This window comes from Crassostrea angulata, chromosome 8, assembly GCF_025612915.1.
Source record: "Crassostrea angulata isolate pt1a10 chromosome 8, ASM2561291v2, whole genome shotgun sequence".
Classification (NCBI taxonomy): Eukaryota; Metazoa; Mollusca; class Bivalvia; order Ostreida; family Ostreidae; genus Magallana; species Magallana angulata.
This window is the reverse complement of record NC_069118.1, coordinates 19,778,725-19,800,892: the sequence shown is the minus strand read 5'-3', so window position 1 is coordinate 19,800,892 and position 22,168 is coordinate 19,778,725. Positions and strand designations below refer to the sequence as shown.

The window sequence follows — 22,168 nt, the reverse complement described above, 5'->3', positions numbered from 1 at the left end:
TCCTGGTTTGTAGCCATTTGTTATTTTTGAATAAAAATGAAAATAATGGGTGGGCCATAGTAAATTAGAGTGATGTGCCTGTCAATACGGTTCCATTGATTTTTATAGCTCTTTAACATGTCACGTGACAACATTTTCATTCCAGTGTATTCATCAGTCAAGTGTGAATAAAGTTATAAAAGTCACGAGTTTACGCGAGGTAAACAACAGTCATTTAATTATAACGGAGAAGACAAATTAAATTGTTGAATATTTTTAATTTGAGAAATTGAGCGCATTGATGTGCAATTTTCTTCTTCACATATATACATGTAGGATTTTTTTGATAAAATACAATAACTATTATATTTAAAAAAAAACAATAACTAGTAAGTAGCTCTCATATATTTTGATCGTTTTATTGAGTAGGGGAGGGGGCAGAACGAAAATACAGGGAATTAGAAGTTATATAACAGTGTACTCTTACCAAATATCTAGTTCTATACCTTGCGTAGATTTTCTTATTCTGTGTAAAAACATTATTTCATGAAGGTACAATGTCAAAGATTACGTATATGCAAAAATAAGTGTAAAATTCGAATACTTTACAATATTTTTTTTGTTATTCTACCGAGGGCCATATGGCACAATATCTTTTGAACGCCCATTGTTGCTCAGGTGAGCGATGTGGCCCCATGGGCCTCTTGTTTATATTTACAGGTTCATGTTATCGGGTGTAAATTTAATGAATAATTCAAGATTACAGTTGGACTTTATGATCATCAAAGTTTTATCTTGTCGGGTTGAAATCTTTCTAGCTGTATTGAATAAACGTTCTACAGAAGCAGTTTATGCTAAGACTGAAAGATTCTGTTTGGAAATCATAATCTTAGAATATATTAAGTGTTCAGGCAATTATATAAAGAAAAACAAACGATTCTTGTATTCCCTACCAGTACAAACTTAAATACTTAATATGCAATAGTAATTATTTTCAAATGGGCAAATAGTAGAAGTGATTTTAAGCCTACAGAGAGACATTGTATTTATTTTTGCTTTTAAAAGTGCATGTCTATCCTCTATTTTATTTGAACGCTGTCAATAGAAGGATATTGGGGTGTTTAGCACTTCTTAAAACAATAAATTGTTTTGATACTTAATATATATCCTGAGGGCATTTTGTGTTGTTGACACATTCTTTACTGTAAAGAATCAGTTGAATGCACAACTAATTGGAGTAAACTTTCCAAACGATTTCAAACTCTCAATAACAACACTCTGAAAATGCCATTAAATTGTGTTGTTATAGCTTATAATATTGACAATTTAAAAAAGGATTTGAAATAATAAATAACACAATTCAAACATTTGAATTTTAAGAATTTTTTTTTCTTCTTTAAAAAAAATTACAATTAAATACAATTTCAGGTATACAATTCATCATGATTTCAAGAATGAACATGCATAAATAATCATGGCAATGAAAAAATAATGCCTTGTTATGCCGGCATTACACTGAATTTTTGAAAGCAATGCATTATATTACGGTAACCATTACTTGTAATGCTAAATTTGTGGGAATACACATTACTAGCATTACTTTGAAAACATGTAATGCATTGCAATACATTACCATTACGTTTGGCATTACCGCAAGCCCATATCCGCGAAGTTTAACATTGAGTTCCTATAATTGTTTCAGGTATTGAGAATAAGATATAAAAAATAATTCTATTGATTCCAATGTAAAACTTCCATCCACCCCTCTTTGTAGCCCCGCCCAGGGATCGTGATTTGAACAAATTTGAAACTACGAGTAATCACCTTTTGACGATTCCACTCTCGACTTTCCACCACCTACATTCTCGCTAATTGGTTTTTGAAAAGATTTTAAACACAGTTCTGACTATATATCTATGTAAAAACTCGACCCTTATTGTGACTTCACCATAGCCCTGGGATCATGATATCAACAAACTTAAATATCATCACAGGAGGATGCTTTCACACAAGTCACAGACATTCTGTCTAATTGGTTTATGAGAGGAAGATCTGTTCAATATTTGCTGTAGAAATTTGACCCTTTATGGTAGCCAAAACCTACCCCCAGGCATCATGATTTGAAAAAAAAAGTGAATTTTACATTACCTGAGTTACGGATTGTCTGGCCATCGATATTTGAGTAGACGATTTTAAATATTTTCTATACATACAAGGTTTTCGATATAAAATTCGCCCCCGCCATTGTGGCCCCACCTATCCCTATAGACCAAGGTTTGAACTAACTTGAAATTATTAATTCCTGAGGATGGTTCCACACATGTTACAAATTTTGTGGCCAGATTTTTTTTTGAGAAATTAATTTTTGAAACATTTTTCTCTATAATTTCAATGTAAAAATTCGACACACATTGTGGCTGCTGGACCATGATTTGATTAAACATTAATCTGCACCACCTGAGGTTACAGCTTTATTGGCCAATTGGATTTTAAGAAAAAGATTTCTTTAGACATTGTATATTCCTATGTAAAAGGTTGACCCCCATCATTGTGGCCCCTATTCCCGGGGATAACGATTTGTTCAAAATTAAATCCACTCTAAATCTACACAGAGAATGCCTCCAAACAACTTTCAGCCTTTTTAGCTAAAACGTTTTTGAGACGATTAATGAAAAATACTAACAAATATTCAAAAATTCTAAAAAAAAATTTCCTTTTATTTCATTTTTTTCATTTGCACAAACCTAAAATTTGTCTCCCAAAGATGTTTTGCGCTAAGTTTGATTAAAACTGGTCCAGTGATTCTAGAAGAGAAAGTAAAAATGTAAAAGGTTTACAACTACAACGACAGACAACGGACAAATTTTGATCAGAAAAGCTCACTTGAACGCTTCATCATAGGTATGAAGATCATTTTAAAATGTTTTTCTTATTAAGCCGTTTATAAACCAAACCAAAATTTAATATAAAAAAAAAACTTGAAGTATTTTAGGTATAACTAGGTAATATTGAAAAATTTTGAATAAACCAAAATTTTAAAAGTGTAACAAGGGACTCTGGAATAATTTTGAATAATTTAAAGCCTATGGTTTTAAAAAAAAGATAAGTGAGCTTGCGTTTCAGCCATTCTTATACGCATAAGGTTTTTTGGCCTGATTACACAGTCAATGCTTTTTGCTTTAGTTTGTGAATCGGCGTAATTTTTCCCGCGTGAAAGTCATTTCTTTGCTTGTTTTTATACGTCTATATAATAGACGCAAGCAAAATTGACAAGTAAGAATGATCTTTGTTGTTCCTCTTAAATCTCTGGGTTTTTTTTAAACGGGCTTTTTCGTCAAAATGGAAAAATGAAAAAAAAAAGATATTATATCAGTGTGGTATTGAATTGTAATAATTGCTTCTGGTCTTTTCCACATGCTGGGGATTTTTCTTCGGAAGGGGGAGGGGGTTCTGGGCTTCCCGGAATTATCTACTTAGGTTGTATTACTGAAAAGAAACTAATCAAAGGAACGAGGTCACGATTTTGGTCAAATTCTTTTTTTCTGTTTTTATTATTTACAATGCTTTAGAAATACATCTCTAAGGATCAAATTCAATTTGAAAGTCATTCTTGGAGTTATAAGCAAAATACAGGGCTCACAATTTGTTGTTTTTGTTTACAAAGGTTCAATATATACATACCAATACAAAATCATATTCAATTATGTCTTAATTGGAATTTTCGCTTCAACATTCAAAATGTAACAAACGCTTTGTTTCCAGAGCAAAGAATTTTAAGCTCTGTAACTTGCTTATAATTCAACGAATTACACTCAAATTTTGGTTGCCTATTAAAAATGCCTTATTTTAACATTGTAAAGATTAAAATCGGAAACACAATTTGATCAAAATCTTATCAGAATCTTGACCATGCCCCTTCAAAGTTTTCCCAACTGATCTCTACAATCTTGACATTAGATGAAAGAAGTTTTTCTTGTACTTCTGGTTAAACTATGACTTAGGAAACTTCTAAATTTGGATCATATCTATTTTTTATGACAAAACTAAATTGTCATCTACAATAGTTTCCCTGTCGAGATACCTATCCCAGAAATATAGATTAACATAGCTATAGTCGCTAGAGTAATGGTGCGCTAGCAAAAATAATTTATTGTGCATTGCTGAATTACAACATGTTTCTGTACCTAAGACCTTCTTGAAGATTTCTGAACCTTTGATGAGAAGAATAATACTTTTATTTCATATGTTAGAGAGAGAGAGAGAGAGAGAGAGAGAGAGAGAGAGAGAGAGAGAGAGAGAGAGAGAGAGAGAGAGAGAGAGAGCAGCACTTTTCAGAATCAACTAAATAAAATTTTAAATTTAATTCTCATTTAAATTTTCACTTCAAATAAGCGTGTGCCCTTGTTATATTGAAATTGGTTTGTGACCTCCATTCAGGAGAATCGCCAACACATATGACGTGATTGTCCATTCAGGGGACCACAATAAGTGTCATTCTAAGTGGCATTTACTATGCTGTTTCATTTGATATCAAATTTATATCATGATAAAATAACTTTACGTAAATATTTTTTTTAAAAATAGATGGATCGTTTTATGAACGTTTAAATTCGTTGATATTTTCATAGTCAGTCTTTACAGTGCTGCAAAAATTCTCAGCTTGGTTGTGGATATTGTCAACAGATGTCAACAAGTAGAAATTGTCTGCCATCATTTATTTGACTGGTAACTCCAAATTTAGACGAACATGAATTTATTTTTTTTTAAACATCACGAATACAGCACAATTATTTAGCTGTAAAAAGAACTCTGAATGGTGTTACCCTTTGATTCTGGTCATTTTTAACATTTAATATTGAATCCAAATGTGTTGAATCAAGATCGGCGTGTATACGTATTAGAAAAGTTAGCAGCATCGTGGTTTTGTTTTGTGTACACCGCGTTTGAATTGAACAACGTAAAAACGGTTAATAATGAATAAATATTAAAAGAATAAAAGCTGTCATTTATTCATTAAACTGTACTAGTTTTAAACTTGTTTTTAGCTTGACATGTTTACATAAACGTCATCAATTTTGTTCAGTTGATTACTTGAACAACAAAGAGACATGAACCAGCTTTTAGATCAAGGCGAATTACTGTGTATATTTATACCGGAATACAAGTAGATTATGTGGCGTCAAAATAATTGATGATTTTATTTTGATGTTCAATACAAAAGAGTTCTACATCATGTCAGCCTACAGTACGGATTTCAATGTCTGTATTTCAACCGTGCATTAAGTCTTAGTTATATATTAATCTTCAATCATTTAAACCAGTAAATTAGCTTAAATATAAAAAAAAACCCTACTAAACAAAATTGTTCAATTAAAGCATGCATCAATTAAGCCATCTTATTAGATATGAATTAAATTTTGGCTGCTGATCATAAATTCATAAATGGAACTTGCAGATTTAAGAAGAAATTTCAGTCCTTTCCTCGATCTAATGTATATACATGTTTATCACTTCAAATTAAATTACTTCATTAATTTAAATTATTTTAGGAACGTACATATATCAAAAAATGCATGTCAGCTTGAAAGCAAAAGGAAAAACATTCAAATTTTAAATTGTATTTCAAAATATATTGAAAGATTTTTATGTTATTTTCAGCCTTAGGAAAAAGGAAAGGATATCCAAGCGCATAGAATAATATTTTTTTGGAAATTGTGTGAGGGCAGCTGCATCAAAAAAGATTTTGACAAGCAATTAAAAAAAGGTGATTTCTCAAAATCATGAAGAGAAAATCCTTAATGTAAATTCAAATCAATTACAATCCCTCTTTTTGCCAAAAAAGGGGGATACACACAAGGATGTATACACACGATGTGCTCTTAAGTGTTATCATGATCCTATCAAGGACTGGTTCACTAATCGGCGCGCGTAACCTATGACTGAGACATATAATAATGCAAAGCCCTGCTTTACCATTAACGCAACGGCTATGACATATGATAGATTGAATGAACTCATCTATTGGCGTTGATCCCTGGGGAAGGGGTCAACTGAATTTTTTGATGGTTGTTTTGTAACAACTACATACATTATACTTTGGATCGAATGTTTTGGAAGAAATATATAGAATTAACAGACTCAATTAACTAGTTATTGTTTAATGTACATTTAGCAAGACATACGAGTTATGTACCCTTTTCAAGATGAATGAAATCGCCCTACTGATCAAAAATCAGGTCACATCCCGCTTCGGCGATTTAGCTCCTCCAGTGAATATTCCAGCTACATCTACGTGAATATATATTTGTTTTAATCCAAACTGATGATTCTGTGGTAATGATGATAATCCAACACCAATTATTACTTACATTGTAACGTAATAGACAATATGTAAAAACGTGTTGTGATGGCCCCTCCCCCCATGTTCACCGTTCAAATAAGGGCTAATTTAATTTTAAATCAGGATTACTTGCTCACTGTTTGCTTATTAAAATTTAATATGACATGTTCATCTATTGTGAATGTATGCTGACATATCAAACAATACATGCATCGGTTAATTTTGATAATGATTGCTCCCATTGTCTGCACTGTTTCGGAATAAGGAACTTTCAAGCCATAGATATGTCTGACGTCATGACGTCAGACAATTACTTTTCTTCACCCTTGATTTTTCAACAATAATTGCTACTTTAATAGTAAGCATGGGTTATCAAAGATAAAATTTGTTTGTATTTGCATCTTTCTTTTTAATAAAAAAGAAAGTTGATTTAACTGTAAAAAGAAAATGAAAGTACATCAACTATTAATTATATAGATCTGGACGTTAGAGAGAAGAAATAGCTAATAGTTATGTAACCTGAGAATTTGAGTCTGATTTTTTCGTGCGGTCCATTATTTTCTTGGATTCTTAACGAGGCCGGGTCTAATTTGTTATGCCCTAGATTTTTGAATGAAATTGTTTGCATGAATTTCTACGGATATAGTTATTATTTGTAGACAAAAAAAATAAGGCATTTACCACACAGTTTCTTTAAGGGGCCATCTCAAAGTTTGTTAATTCTTAACATAGGACCCTATGGGATTTTGCTTGAAATGTATCAATTTTGCACATTTTTTACATTTTTTTCAAACTATTGCCTTAGGGATTTCTTTTTCTGTTCTACATATTAAAGTTATTGCTAAAAGGCATCAAATTGTCAAAAAAAAAAACCATTTTACCTCCTGGTTTGTTCCAGTGGTATTATCAAAGTTGTTTTTTGTATGCCCAATTTCCCAGGTTGTCAGATTATGGCTATTTTTTATTTGACAGAGACGGAAATTGTGATCTTAATAGCATTATTAAAACATTCAGAAATATTTGAATAATAAATAAATATATAACATCACATATTAAGCCTTAGGGTCATTAATATAAAATACATGGTAACTGTCTTGAAATATATGAATTAAGCTATATTTAGGCGGGTTAAGCAAACGTGACAGAGGGCTAGGCTTGCTGGACCATCTTCACGTTTTCCACCCGAGCCCAAATATAGTTTATACTTCGAGACATTTATGTTTATTCCACAATATATTATCAATTTTACGCATCAAACGAGCTATTTTCAACCAGTTTCGCTGAATATCTGCAGTTGAAACTATCATGCCATGGCGTCAACAAAGCGAAAAGATGACGTCACAATACAAATGAAACGCTGTGCGAAAGCGTGCGTACTCGTTCTGTACTCGGCCTCGTTAAGTGTCGATCGGTTAGATTGATTGATTGGTTAGAACTAGATTGTTTATATTTCAGTTCTGTCTATTTCTATAGAACTATGAATCACAATTTGTTTTCTTAGGAAATAGAGGAGAAAATACTCGGTACCTGTAAAGATAACAAAATAATTTTCATATATAATATTTAATTAACTTAATAACTTACTTTTATGTTTTAGCATTGTTTTCAACCTAAAAATGTATATTACTGTATATTTAATGGTAAAGAAAAGAATCATGTAAACTTAGAAAAAATTATAAGCAACAGATGTGTTGATTACAATGTTACATGTTATATAAATTATATAACAATAAATCTAACAACAAATGTAAGCTATCTGAAAAGTTATAGAAAACGTCACTTCTGTTTGCAAATTTTTCTAATGAAATACTGGATGCAGATTACCAGATGTCTTGACAACAATGTTAGAGCTGGCATAGTGCGCTGTATCTTAGATAAATGGAGTGTTCCCTGCAAACAAACCATAAAATATATAAGCTGTTGAAAAAAAAAAATTTAGTATCAAAACAAAGAAATTCAAAACAAAAATAAACTTCGTAATGGATTACCGTGTCACAACTGTTAAACGTAATGGACGTAATACAAGTTTTCTTTTGCCTGTACATTTATTTATTTTTTCTCTTAACAAGTCTGTATTCCACATTGCTTTCATTCCATCGGACGTGAATGGAAGTTTGATTGTGTAAACCAGTTTTTCTAAAATTATAAAATGATAAAACACTTTAATTAAACATGGTGAAAAAATTACTTGAATTTGTGATATATCTTTCGGAAATAGGGTTAAATGAAGGAATAAGTACTCACCATTCAATAAACTTCGTCGTCGTCGGTTATCTTTCCAAACACATGTAAATCCACCAGCATTATCATAGCATACCGATCTTGCTGGGCATAAATTGAATGCACATTCATCCATGTCGCGTTCACAATTTTTCCCATCGTAGCCTGCATGGCAATGACAAATATATCCTTCCTGTTCTGAAGCACATGACCCGTTATTTTGGCATGGTTCAGCTGCACAGTAATCAATCATACTACAAGATCTTCCCATAAACCCTTGATTGCAAAAACATACATATCCCGTATTGTTATTAATACATACACCTCTATTGTTACATGGATTGGTGTGGCAATAGTTATACAACTCACAATATCTTCCTAGCCATTGAGGTGGACAATTACAGGAATAGGATGTGTTCGAATTGACACAGATACCATTGTTTGAACACTGTGAACTTTTACAGTAATCTCGTGTTTCACATTTAGATCCTGTCCATCCTTGTACACAATCACATTTAAAATTAGTTTCTTTATTTATACAGATCCCTCCATTTTTGCATGGGTTTGAAATACAATAGTCATATTTATCACAGGTTGTACCATACCATTTATCAGAACAAAGACATTGGAAGGATGCTTTTGCATTTGAACACGTACCATTATTGAAACAGGTATTAAACAAACAGTAATCTCGCTTTTCACAGTTTTTCCCTGTCCATCCAATAGAACAATTGCAAAAGTACCTAAAGCCAGACTCAATACACTGCCCATTGTTTCGACAAGGTGAGCTAATACAAGGGTGATATTCACAAGCGTATGCAGTGTGTTTGTTAATGCAATTTTCTAAAGGACCACATGGATTATTTAAGCAAAAGTTTTTTTGCTTGCATGTCGAACCAGTCCAGCTCTTTGAACAATTGCACTTTGGTCCACCTACCGTATCAATGCACTGACCTTCATTTGCACAGACAAAGGTGGTACAGTCTTGACAAAGAAAGCCATTTTCTTTGTTAACGCATGACGTATTTTGGGGACATGGGTCCCTGGTGCATTCATTGACGTCTAGTTCGCAATGAAATCCAGTCGTTTGCTCGGAGCATTTGCAGAAGTATGACCCATGCGTATTTATACAACTGCCACCATTTTTACATGGATACAATAAACACTCATCTATATCAATGTCGCAGTGTCGACCTTTAAATTTTTTGTCACAATTACAGTAATATGTTTCCTCTAGGTCAATGCAAGTAGCGTTATTTTTGCATGGATCATAAAGACATGATTTGATATGACTCTCACAGTGTCGTCCAGTCCACGAACTTTCACATTGACACGAAAAGTTACCTTCACTATTCACACACGTTCCATACAATCCACATGGGAAGTATTTGCATTCATCAACATCTTTCTGACAATAATCTCCTTCCCAGTGTTCAGAACATAAACAACTATAACCGTTTATCTTATCAACACATGAACCGTTATTCTTGCAAGGGTTCGATAGACATTCGTTAATATTTACCTCGCATTGTAACCCTTCCCATCCGTGTTCGCACAAACATGTAAAATTTCCTATATCATTAACACAAAATCCATGTCCCTTACACGCGTCTTTTATCAAACATTCGTCTACATCTTTTTCGCATCGTGGTCCTGCCCACTCTTTCATACATTTACATTCAGCTGTAATTGACCCATTAATGATTCCATTGTCAAGATTGTTAAATAAAGCTAAATTCACTAAACTATTTGCATGACTCAACAGCAATGGAAAACATGTACCTCCATTTTCACAAATCTTTGTTTGACAGGGATCTGGAATATCACAATTATGACCAATCCATCCATCTGTACATTCACAGTGGTACGACGAAGTGGACAAGTCCGCTGAACAGATTCCGTGGTTACTACAAGAGATATTATCGCATGCATTCACTTGACAATTTTTTCCTAACCACTGCGTATCACAAATGCAATTATATGAACCAAGTCTGTTTTTACAAGCTCCATGTTTTCCACAAGGTGAACTGTAACAAAAATCTGGAATACTGCAAAATGAACCAGTCCAACCAGATATACAAGAGCAGCTTACATTAGACTGAACCATGGAACAATTGCCGTGCGAATTACAAGGATTATCCAAAACACAAACGTTCCTTTCATTACACTTCTGACCGGTCCACATGTGCATGCAGTTGCACTCGTAACCATTTAAATGTGATATACAAGTTCCATTATTTTCGCAGGGACTTTCGAGACAAAAATCAATCTCTTCGCATTGATGTCCAATGTAACCGTCGTCACAAAAGCAGGTAAAGTTAAGATGATTATTTTGACATAAACCGTGATGTCCGCATGGTGAACTAGAACAAAAATCAACCGATGAGCAGTTGTCACCAGCCCAACCGACATCACACATGCATATAAACCCGCTTTCTGTATTACTGCATTTTCCGTGCCCCCCACATGGACTTTGAGAACAATAATTAACCTTAGTACAGTAGATACCATATAACCCAGTAGGGCAATCGCATGAGTATCCATTTAAGGTTTCTATGCATAAACGAGGAAATGCACAAGTGATGTTTTCGCAAAAATTAGTTACATTGCACAATTTTCCGAAATGGTCCTTTTCACAGAGGCAAAAATAATCGTTTTTTCCCGAAAAGCATGTTCCATGGTTGGAACAGGTAATGTTACGGCAGTAATCATAGTGTTCACATTCTGAACCTAACCATCCTCTCTCACATTCACACAAATAACCCTTTGAATTGCTTTCTGGATAACATTTTCCATGATTATTGCAAGAGGATAAGTTACATTGTTGTTTACTTAGTGACGTAGTGGTAAATGTAAAAATTGATGATGTCGGATAATAACCCTTTGATTGACAAACGTTTCCTAAGAAACCAGGTAAACAAATACATGAATAGTTAGAGATTCCGTTTATACACGTTGCGCCATTCTGACAGTTATTATTAGAACAAAAAGTATGTTCACAGTTTGTTCCGGTATATCCTAGATTACATGTACACTTGTATGAATTGCGGTTGCTGAGACATACGCCTTTATTAGAACAGTTATTGTTGAAGCAATAATCTATTATTTCGCAGTTTTGACCGGTATAACCACCAATACAGACACATTTATAACTGTTAACTTCGTTATGGCACTGACCATGATTTGAGCAATGTTGATTATAGCAGTGATCTACTGCATTACAAGTAGGACCCCTATATCCGCCCTTACATGTACAATTAAAACCATTGTGAGTATTTGTACACTTCCCATGTGTGCATGGGTTACTGTGACAGTAATTTCTTTGTTCACAGTTATGTCCATTGTATTCCGGTGAACATTGACAAGTATAGCCATTTTTGTCGTTTCTACAGTTTCCATGACCGTTGCAATTGTGGCCATTGCAAAAATTACGTCTTTCACAATGATTTCCAGTAAACCTAGGATCACATTTACATGTATAGCCTGAATGACCATTTACACACGTAGCATTATTTTGACATTGGTTTGTATCACAGTAAGTGTGTTCACAATTTTGTCCTGTGTAACCAGTGTTGCATTGGCATGAGTAGGAGTGGTGTCCACTATGACATGTACCACGATTAGAACATGTTTTGTTAAAACAGTAATCATGTTCACAGTCTTTGCCAATATATCCAGGTTGACAATTACATTTATAGGCGTTGTTTTCGATATGACATGTTCCACGATGAGAGCAGTCCTTCCTATAGCAATGATTAGTTGTCTCACAGTCTTTGCCGATAAACATTGCACTGCAATTACACATATAACTATTCACCCCACTTGTGCAGTTTCCATTTTTACTACAATCTTTTCCAAAATAAAAATCATTAAGTTGACAGTCTCTACCTTTGAATCCACCATTACAATTGCATATATACCCAAAGTTATTTAGCTTGCATGTTCCGTGGTTGCTACAGTTTTTCCCTGCGCAGTAGTCAAAATCTTTGCATGTTGGACCAATGAAATTATTAACGCATTTACATGAAAAATTTGAAGCAGTGTTTGTACATATTCCAGAATTTTTACAAGGATCATTGGCACAAAAGTCAACCAATTCACAAAGTTGCCCATAAAGACCCTTGGGACACTGACATGTGTAATTTGATTCACCATTAACACATGTTGAACTATGGTCACATTGATTGTTTAAACAAAAATCTGTAATAGAACAGTCTGTTCCAGAGTAGCCGTGATTGCAATAACACACAGGTTTTCCTTTACTAATGGTACATCTGCCATGTTTGCTACACGAAATCCCGTCACAGGAAGTACCAGTCAATGATTCACAGGTTTTCCCCGATGTACCATTTCGACAAAGACAATCATAACTACCGATTTTGTTGACACACTCTCCTCCATTACAAGGCTCCAACAGACACTCATCTTCATCTAATTGACATTTCAGACCGTACACAGAAGGTGGGCAGGTACAGTGAAAACTACCAGGAGTGTTTGTACATGTTCCGTGATTACAGAACGTTTTACTAACGCATTCATCAACATCGTGGTCACAGTTTCTACCTGTCAATCCTGTGAAATACAACCAACTATAATTTTAGTTTAACCGATATAGTAACGACAAATGCAACAATACCATTATTATAAGAAAAGTACATACCCATTTTACAGTAGGTGTGTTCATTAACAATACATTTTTTTGGATTACCGGGACAGTAAGCTGAGCAGTCTGATCCATAGTAACCTTCAGAACAGTAAGCCTTGTATGTGATCTGAATGCTGGAAAACAGGATAGGACGTACTTGTATATTTGTATTAAAATAACAGATTACGATAAAACCTAACCAGATGTACATGTTAGTGGGGTACATATATTAGTGGATCTTTATTGCTAAAGTAACGGGATAATTATTTAATGTATATTAAGATTCTTATTGTTGATTTACCAGTAATAGCAGAATTAAGACATTGCCCACCTTAACTTTTTCAAAATAATGATTAGCTGGATTAGTTATCTGTCATATTAGCAAACATTAAGAAGTTAAAAAATGTTATTTGGTTTTGTGTGTTTTTGTGTGTTTTGCTAACTTTCAAGAAGAATTTTTGATATACAAAACATAAACAATTTTGATTTACACCCTATGCAACATTTCACTTTTTCCATCTAAAGATAAAAGCTGGAATGATATATACTAATATAAATGGGAAGGAAGCATGGGACCTTTAATTAGTTTTTAAAAACTTTTCTCCAAATGCATAACAGCGAAATTACCAGAATATTTGAGAAATAAAGTAACTGATTACCCTTTGTCAAGAAGAGATGATACAAAAGATGATACAAAAGAAATCTGCGATTTCTATATACTAAGTAGCAGAAAAAGTAATTTATTTAATGCATGAATACATAATTTAAAATTATGATGACGCTGACATGAATCAAACACTGGAGTGAAATAACGCTAAGATTTTTGTGATCAAAGTTGAATATATTAAACATAAAACATGATACTAGTAGTTGTTCATGGGCTACCTTGATGAACCCAGGGAATTCAAATGTATTTCTGTAGTCATTCCCGAAAATTAAATTCATATAGAAGTCTGTATGACTATTTGGTATATATACATTGAATGTAAATAGAAATGCACCCAAATGAGTTTTTGTCTCTTATAAAGTTGGCTGCTAGCTTCTGCTGTCTCCAATTCTGTGACAATATATTGTGTCCTATCTTTAAATTGTAATCAGAGAACTCTGTCTGGTAGATGAGGGGCAGAGAGGATGTCTGTTGATCTCCCACGCTAACTGCTATTTTGCCTGTATATTTATTCTTCAAAGAAAACATTTGTTACATGGTTATTTATGGTTTAATATTTGAAAACGTTTCAAGTATGTGAGGTACATTATCTTGATACAAGTGCACCATCAAGATGCATGAACATAAAATGACAAGTATTAATTCACCACGTTACCCAGGTATCGACATCAAGAAATTGAGGGTTTGTTGTATTGCCCACTTTGGATCCAAAAAAAACTTGTTTTCGTCTTATATCAGTAGTCGTGGTAAAGCTGGTTATACAGGGTTGATTTCTGGCCCTATCATAAAAAGTAACGAAATTAATCATAAAACCACTTGTTCGTCGTCACTTATGCAATGATCAAGAAAATCAAACTTTTCGAAAAAAAAGTTTTAGTACAATATTTAAGCTTATATCAAATTTATTTATTACTTGAGGCATACAGTGAGGACCGGTTTACACAGTTTTGTACACTTCGTCCCAGATACACCCTGACAGCAGGCACCACCATGGATTTTTCCATCGGTCGTTACTTCATCAACGTGGATAAAGAAGGTTATTTTCCCTAATGCAACCTTCAACATAGTTCAAATGATTTACTTCTGCACTACTACTGTATATATATATATGTAAACTGGTTTCTGGTAGACATAATTTTAGAAATAGTTTCAAATAGTTTTAAATAAAACAAAATTATATATTTCTTTATTTCGAAGATCGATTCAAAATTTAATGCTGCAAAAATGAGGTCGCGGCGCACGTTCAAAACTTTTGTTATGTCAACAATAAACCATATAATGTCGAAAATAATATTTATATAAACTGGACTTAAAACCAAAAAATATTGTAACGTCAAATTAAGTATTGTCTTGCTATTTTATGTACCAAATAATGACGAGATAAATTCTTTCGTTTAATAGAAGTCAGTTACTAAAGGCAGTTATTCCTCTTTAAATCGACTAAAAACGTTAGCGTCGTCGACGTCATGTCGCAACGAGCGATACAAACAATATGGATTTAACTCTGAAAAAAGCCAATACAAATTGTGTATTTGCTCAATGCATGTAATATACTCGGACAATTTCCGGTCCAGGGCTCCCGATGGGTTTTTGCCTATGACGTATATCTCCGCTATTTTAAGACCCATCAACTTGAAAGTCGGCATGAGTGAATTTCACACATCACTGTTCTAAAAACTACATGCATATTGCGAATGTTGTTAAAATAAATTCATTTATTAGGCTTTTGAAGCAAGCTGGTAGATTTTATTTGGGTCAGAGTATAATTCCAACAGTGTTTTGACACCATTGCCTAACTAAACACCCCCTTTTTAATGCACCAGTGAACTTGGAAAACAGATGCTCATATCATGTCAAACCATTTCATGCTTCTGAGCAGGCAAGGATTCAGACGTTGAAATTTTTTTTAAGGTAATATACATGTAGAAAGAACCAGATTTTAGGAAAAGACACAGCTGGCGATTGAAGAACTTTATTTTAGACTTTCAAGGTGAAAGTACATGTATGCATGACAAGATTCTATATCATGAATTGGAATTTTTGATTCTTTTGTGTGTTGGAAAAACACACTTTAACGTTTTGTCTTTTTGTGCTGTATGTTTGAATATATTTGAATATCCAACTATATTTTAACACTACGAATCGATTTTGTAACGTACAGTCAAATACATTTCATCAATTACTGATATAGCAGTATCGTCGGAAAAGTCTAATATCTTAAATTTGCATAAATGATAAATACTGCTCAGACCCCAACCCCCAGGAAGACATCAACAATATTTTTACTCTTTTGAAAAAAATTTGGGTTCCGTGCATTTTACATTTTAGTAAATTAATGCGCTTTGTTTCCCTATACTTTTGATCGCGGTAAGCTCAAAGCGCTTGGGACATACACCGAACGTATTTTTCAGTTAATTTGTCTTTGTGAAATAATACAAATCTAGAAATAAACCCTATCCATCCACATTGAAACATGAGGAGTCTAGTTTTTATCTAAACATCTGACTCAACATTGACACAAATCAAGTTAGACTTGTATACCGATACACCGCTTTCGAGGTTAGGGTGATTAATAATGAGATTAGACCGGTTGTTTGACACTTTTACTTATTCGCATGGTGCATTGTCCAGTTTAGTAATTTATAGTCATCATTGTATAAAATTGACTTCATACAGGTACATATAAAGCAAAGATACAATTTCATAAATGAATAATGCATGATTAAACACAAAAGCCAGTAACGGGTAACCTAAATACACACATGCATGATTTTAAAACAATGGTTTTGGGTTTAAGATTAGAGAAAAATCGTACTTTTATTTGAATTTTATTTGAAAAATGAAGATGAATTGTAAGAGAGCAATTTAGTTTTAATATCATTGTGTCAAATAATGTTCCGAATTAAAAACTCTTCCTTTTAATGTTTGAAATTCTTAGAACTGATAAATCAATATTTTCAAATTCTGTTTTCTTTACTTGAAAAACTGGGGGGAAAGTATAAAGGGACGTTAAAACAACATATTGCATTATTGTTTATCAGTACCGAGCATTCAGATCTTAGGATGTGTGTATATACAAGTACACCTGTGTCTGTCACCTTATTGTTCCCAATCTCGCTACCGTGCGCAGCAAATTGTGGCTGTATACGGTAGCTATTGAATAATCACTTACTGGCCATTCAGATCTTAGGAAGTGGTGTATATATACATGTACACATGTGTCTGTCACCTCATTGTTCCAAATATCGCTACCGTGCACTGCAAATTGTCAAGAAGGGCTGTGTACAGTACCTATTATATAACCACTGACCAAGTGAAAAAATATGTCAACATCTTCTCCTTTAGTTAGTTAATCTAAATAATTATGCATTGTACGAGGGTCAATCAAAAATACGAAGGCAATATGTCTCTCCATCACATATTTTTCGTGAAAGTCATATCTAACAGATAAATATGTACACCAACACTTATTTTTTTTATATTCAAAGTTTAAGCCGATTTGATAAAACGGTATCTTTGTTACCTCTTTGTATAAATAACATGTTTTGTCACCACGGCGCACGGTAACGTTCAAAACATGACGTCAAGCTAAAACACGCAAAGTTTATAAATATACCCCATCTTTATATCATGCTTAGTCTCTTGTGTCTTAAACCTTTCAATTTAAAATGGCACTGTGTCACTAAACATCCTATTTACACAAATTTGTTCAAGAATCATAAGTTAGTTCTCCAACGTCCGCGTATCTCTTTGTTTACAGTAAGGATAACCCTAAACTTCGGTTGACGTTACTTATTTTTTTACTTAATATTCTACTCTCTATCGGACTCTTTGATTTTCAAAATACAATTACTACCCCCCCCCCCCCCCACCATGTATTTCAGTTAAGCACAAACTTGCAAATAATAGTTGACTTATATTTTGCACCATTAAACATTTTCAAAGTTTGTGTCGGCTTTCCCCCAAGTTAAATGAGTTCTGTTTTTACTTCGCGGTGCGCCGTGACGTCCGGCGACATCAATGTTTTTAGTCAATTTTAAAGAGGACTATCTGTCTTTAGTTACTAATATCTGTTCAACAAAACAATATCTCCCGTCATTATTTGGTACACAGAATACCATGACTGTACTAAATTTGAGGTTTCAACATTATTTTGTTTTAAGCCCAATTTATAAAGATATTTCTTTCAACATTATTTTGCTTTATTGTTAACATAATACAAATTTTGATCGTGCGCCGTGGCCTCATTTTTGCATTATAAGATTCTAAACAACTCTTAGAAATAAGGGAAAATATTAACTTTTTTCTTGCAAATTGTTTAAAACTATGGCTAAATTATGTATATCAAATTAAGTACTGATTTGACGTTAACTAACATAGCTATGACAAAAGTCTTCGTATTTTTTCATTTGGTAATGAAATTAGGACTGCGAGTTAACTTATCAGGAAATAAATTCCCGTGTAAACTATAAGGAAATCTAATTCAAATTCAACACAAAATATCTCTCTCTTTCTCTCTCTCTCTCTCTCTCTCTCTCTCTCTCTCTCTCTCTCTCTCTCTCTCTCTTGTCCGACAAACTGTACAAATGTTGGTATAAAGTTAACATGGCTTCTTTACCATGACACCATACACCTTGTAATAGTTGATCTTTTTTTTTTAGCACGGTCGGTCTTACTTCCGGTTATATAGCCTTACATTGTATCCCGCATCACATTTTATATACAAATGGTTTTCTTACATGTGATTATCTGCATATGGCAAACCATATTGAATAAAAACATTAAGATGTTTTACGACTAAAATAACAAAAAAACCGTGGCATTCTGAGTCATTCGCATCCAACATCCACCTCCAATTCCACCCCCTTCTTATTTGCACAACACAGTTTTATGTTTAACAAGAAAGTCCCATATTAGATTTTTTTTATTATGACAATTTTTCTTATCATAATGTTTTGTTAACATTAAACAAATTAAATATAACAAACCCAGTTAATACTCTAAAATTAATATTAGTCTATCTAAACTTTACACTGTATCTAGGTACCTTATTTATTAATGGTGAAAAATGATATAAAAGAAAAAAGATCAGGTAAAATTTCATTCAGTAAGAGTAAGAACAATAGGGTCAGTACTTATCAGTACTTGGCTCAATTTCTCCTTCACTTAAAAAAATACATATAGAATTGACATTTTCATTTTAATAAGTTTTTCAGTACCGTCAGTAAAAAGTGTCAGTACTTTTCTTAGTTTATCAGAACTGTCTAAATTTGCCAGTACTTTTCTTAGTTTCCCAGTACCGTCAATAAAAACGCCATTACTTTTCTAAGTTTATCAGTAATGTCAGTAATTGTCAGTAGATGCCTAAGTTTATCAGTAAAAAATGGAATGTCAGTATTTTTTTGACTTATTAGTGTGATTTAGAATGTTGTCTACTATCAAATATAATTTAATCATGGGATAGAAAGGAAATATTCAAATGAGGTATGTTTTAATAAAAATTAAAGATGTAGCACAAAATATAAAATTTACATGCTGTACATACAAATGCAAAAAATTCTATGTTTATAGTTATTTCTTACCTTAATTACAAGTATCCAAATGAGTATAAACTTCAGCCCAACCATAGTGAAACGGTATGTGCACCATTTGTTATTAGATAACTTTATTAACTGATATGTTATCTGGAGATATGATATCAACAAACTTAATAATCACCCTGTTTGCTACGTCAGTGTAAATCAGATTACAAACTTTATGTCTGCATGATAGTTAATAAAATTAATTTAAATTGCAAAGTAAAAAGGGGAAAAAAAGAATAATGACATTATGGTTGAATCAATGTTTTCATGTATTTACTTTTTCGTCCTGATTTAACTTATTCTTTCATAAACAAACTCTCAATAGATTAGGATGTAAACATACAGGTACACCATGGTGTCATAAAGCAGTCAACTATTCTAATAGCCGCTTATATCTAATAAATCACACCACTGCGAATGTTATTGTCATTTAAATTTCGACCACGTTGTTTTGTAGTTTCGCAGGAAAAATCGTGCCTAGTGTTTAAAGTATAATTCCTAGAATCTAACTACTTGTAGTCAAATAAAAAAATCTAGACGTTTATTGATTTTAAACTTTATTTCCATTAAATCGTGCCTAGTATAATCTTTAAAGTATAATTCCTAGAATCTAGCTACTTGTAGTCAAATATAATTATTTCCATTAAATAATGGATAAAATGGGTTCTAGTAATAAATGTGACAATAGAAAATATAATTGTTTCTGCTCTTGCAACAATTAACATGCTTAGTAGCGAACCCCTCCCCCTGAGGATTAATATTCGATCCGCGCCTGACCTAGTATTAGCATCAATAGTGAAGCAGACTATACTATACAAATAGTGACTGGGGTTTAGGACAACATTGATTATATTAGCCCCCGAGGGACGAAATATTGCCCGACGCAAAGCGGAGGGTAATATGTTCGTACCAAGGGTCTAATATAACCAATGGTGCCCGAAAACACAGTCAACATTTGTTTTGTTATATGAAGAAAAAAAAACACACCAAAAATTGAAGATATTATTTGAAAACAGATCGCCAGAATTTTCTTAGCTTAACAAAGAATTCACGAATTCAATTTTGTGCAAAGTTCATTTCCAAAATATCCTCAGCATTAAACTGTCACCGGTGATATTTCGCTGCCCGTAACAATTAACATACCGATGTTCTACATGATTTAACTTCACAATACTTTGCAAATCCTTATATCCATTATGATAGCAAACCGTCACATTGCTTGTCCGTTGTTTACTTCCTTTGACGGACTATCTATTATGACGCCACCTTGTTTTGGAGTCGTGAAGAGTTATTAACGTCATCGTTTACGAATCAACAAATCAACAAAGAAGCGATTAATTGAAATAGAGGGATCATTCTTTAGATACTGTTCCAAGCCGGTCAATATTAACAATATATTGACCGGTCAATATTTTTAGGACGATATGATATTACAAATATTGACTTTTCGTCTATATACAGATATATAGTGAGAATATACTACTGAATATAACAATATTTTATGCAGAATGTTCCTTGAAATTGCTCGATATACTAAGTTTTAATTCAAAACAGGACACCCATTCATTTTTTAAAAAGCATGGTAATGCACCTTAAGGCATCAAACATGGCTATGATTTTATTAAGCAACCCAATGTTTATATTTTCAACCACGTGTAGAGTGGTTGAACACGAACAATAACTCTGTTTTGAATATCATAGTTTAGTTTAAGTAACCGCTTAAAGATGAGGGAAGACATATATCTTAATACATTTTTATGTTTTACATAAATCAAAATAAAATATGATATGAAAAACGACCAGTACTTACGTATTTAGAGAATATTATCCGAACACACATACATGACTTCCGCTCGAAATTTCACAGGAACTTAACGAATCTCGGGAAAGTCTCGTGAACTTTCATTCGAGCAATTCTGGATTCATTTCATACTTGATGACAACGATAAAGAAAACATTCTGAACATATTCACAGGGGTGAATCAGATTACACGACTTTCAATGTTTTAACAGTGTCACTGCGTAATAATTTAAATATAACCAAAGTGGTAAGACTTTTACCTCTCTGTTTGAAATTAAGCTAATCAGTGGCAATATCAATCCGGAAATATTCAGGCAAAAAAAAAAGAATAATGCAATAAAGCACTTACTATCACATTTAAAAAATATGGCTGCATGGTGGTAGTCTTAGGGATAACTTTATCGTTTTATGATATAGACTTCTATGGACTATAAGATAATGCTTAAATATTACAGCTAATATATTAGAATATTCTCCTTACAAAAATTTAGTTTATGGCCAAAAATATCTTGTTTAAAAGATTGAAGGAAATGCATTAGATATTTTGTTAACTATCAACCCTCCTTTAATGCTTTCTATAATGTTAAATTTCGGAAACAAAATAGCAGATAAATCGCGAAAGTCTGGGATTTAGTATTTTCAATGTAGCAAAGTTTTCGATCGAGCACAAAATAATTAACCATTGTTAACGTTGGATAAGAACAAAATTCTATTGAATTTAGATTTCTTGTCATAGTAAAGCAATATCATACATTTTCATTTGTCATTTATAATCTAAAGAGAGATATGCAGCATGTGATTCTTTTTTTTTATTGAAATATTACATTAAAACATTCTGCGCTGGTTCACAAGGTATTTAAAACCTCTGTTTGGGAATTTAAAGAGTTGATTGCCATGTCAAATCCCGACTGTTTAATGTCACCTAGCTGGCTAT

At 32.9% G+C, this 22,168-nt stretch overlaps 1 protein-coding gene across 1 annotated transcript; it reads right to left on the bottom strand.

The window, feature by feature from the left end:
- Positions 1–7,908: 7,908 nt before the first annotated feature.
- On the bottom strand, positions 7,909–19,483 carry LOC128159719 (fibropellin-1-like). The gene is made up of 11 exons (XM_052822903.1): positions 19,434–19,483; positions 14,765–14,907; positions 14,507–14,630; positions 14,186–14,364; positions 13,200–13,318; positions 12,734–13,111; positions 11,852–12,199; positions 11,678–11,691; positions 8,564–11,420; positions 8,308–8,455; positions 7,909–8,209 (listed from the first exon to the last, which is right to left on the bottom strand). Exons 1-11 carry the CDS (start codon positions 19,476–19,478, stop codon positions 8,164–8,166), a joined length of 4,401 nt encoding a protein of 1,466 aa, XP_052678863.1. The 5' UTR covers positions 19,479–19,483; the 3' UTR covers positions 7,909–8,163.
- Positions 19,484–22,168: the final 2,685 nt, after the last annotated feature.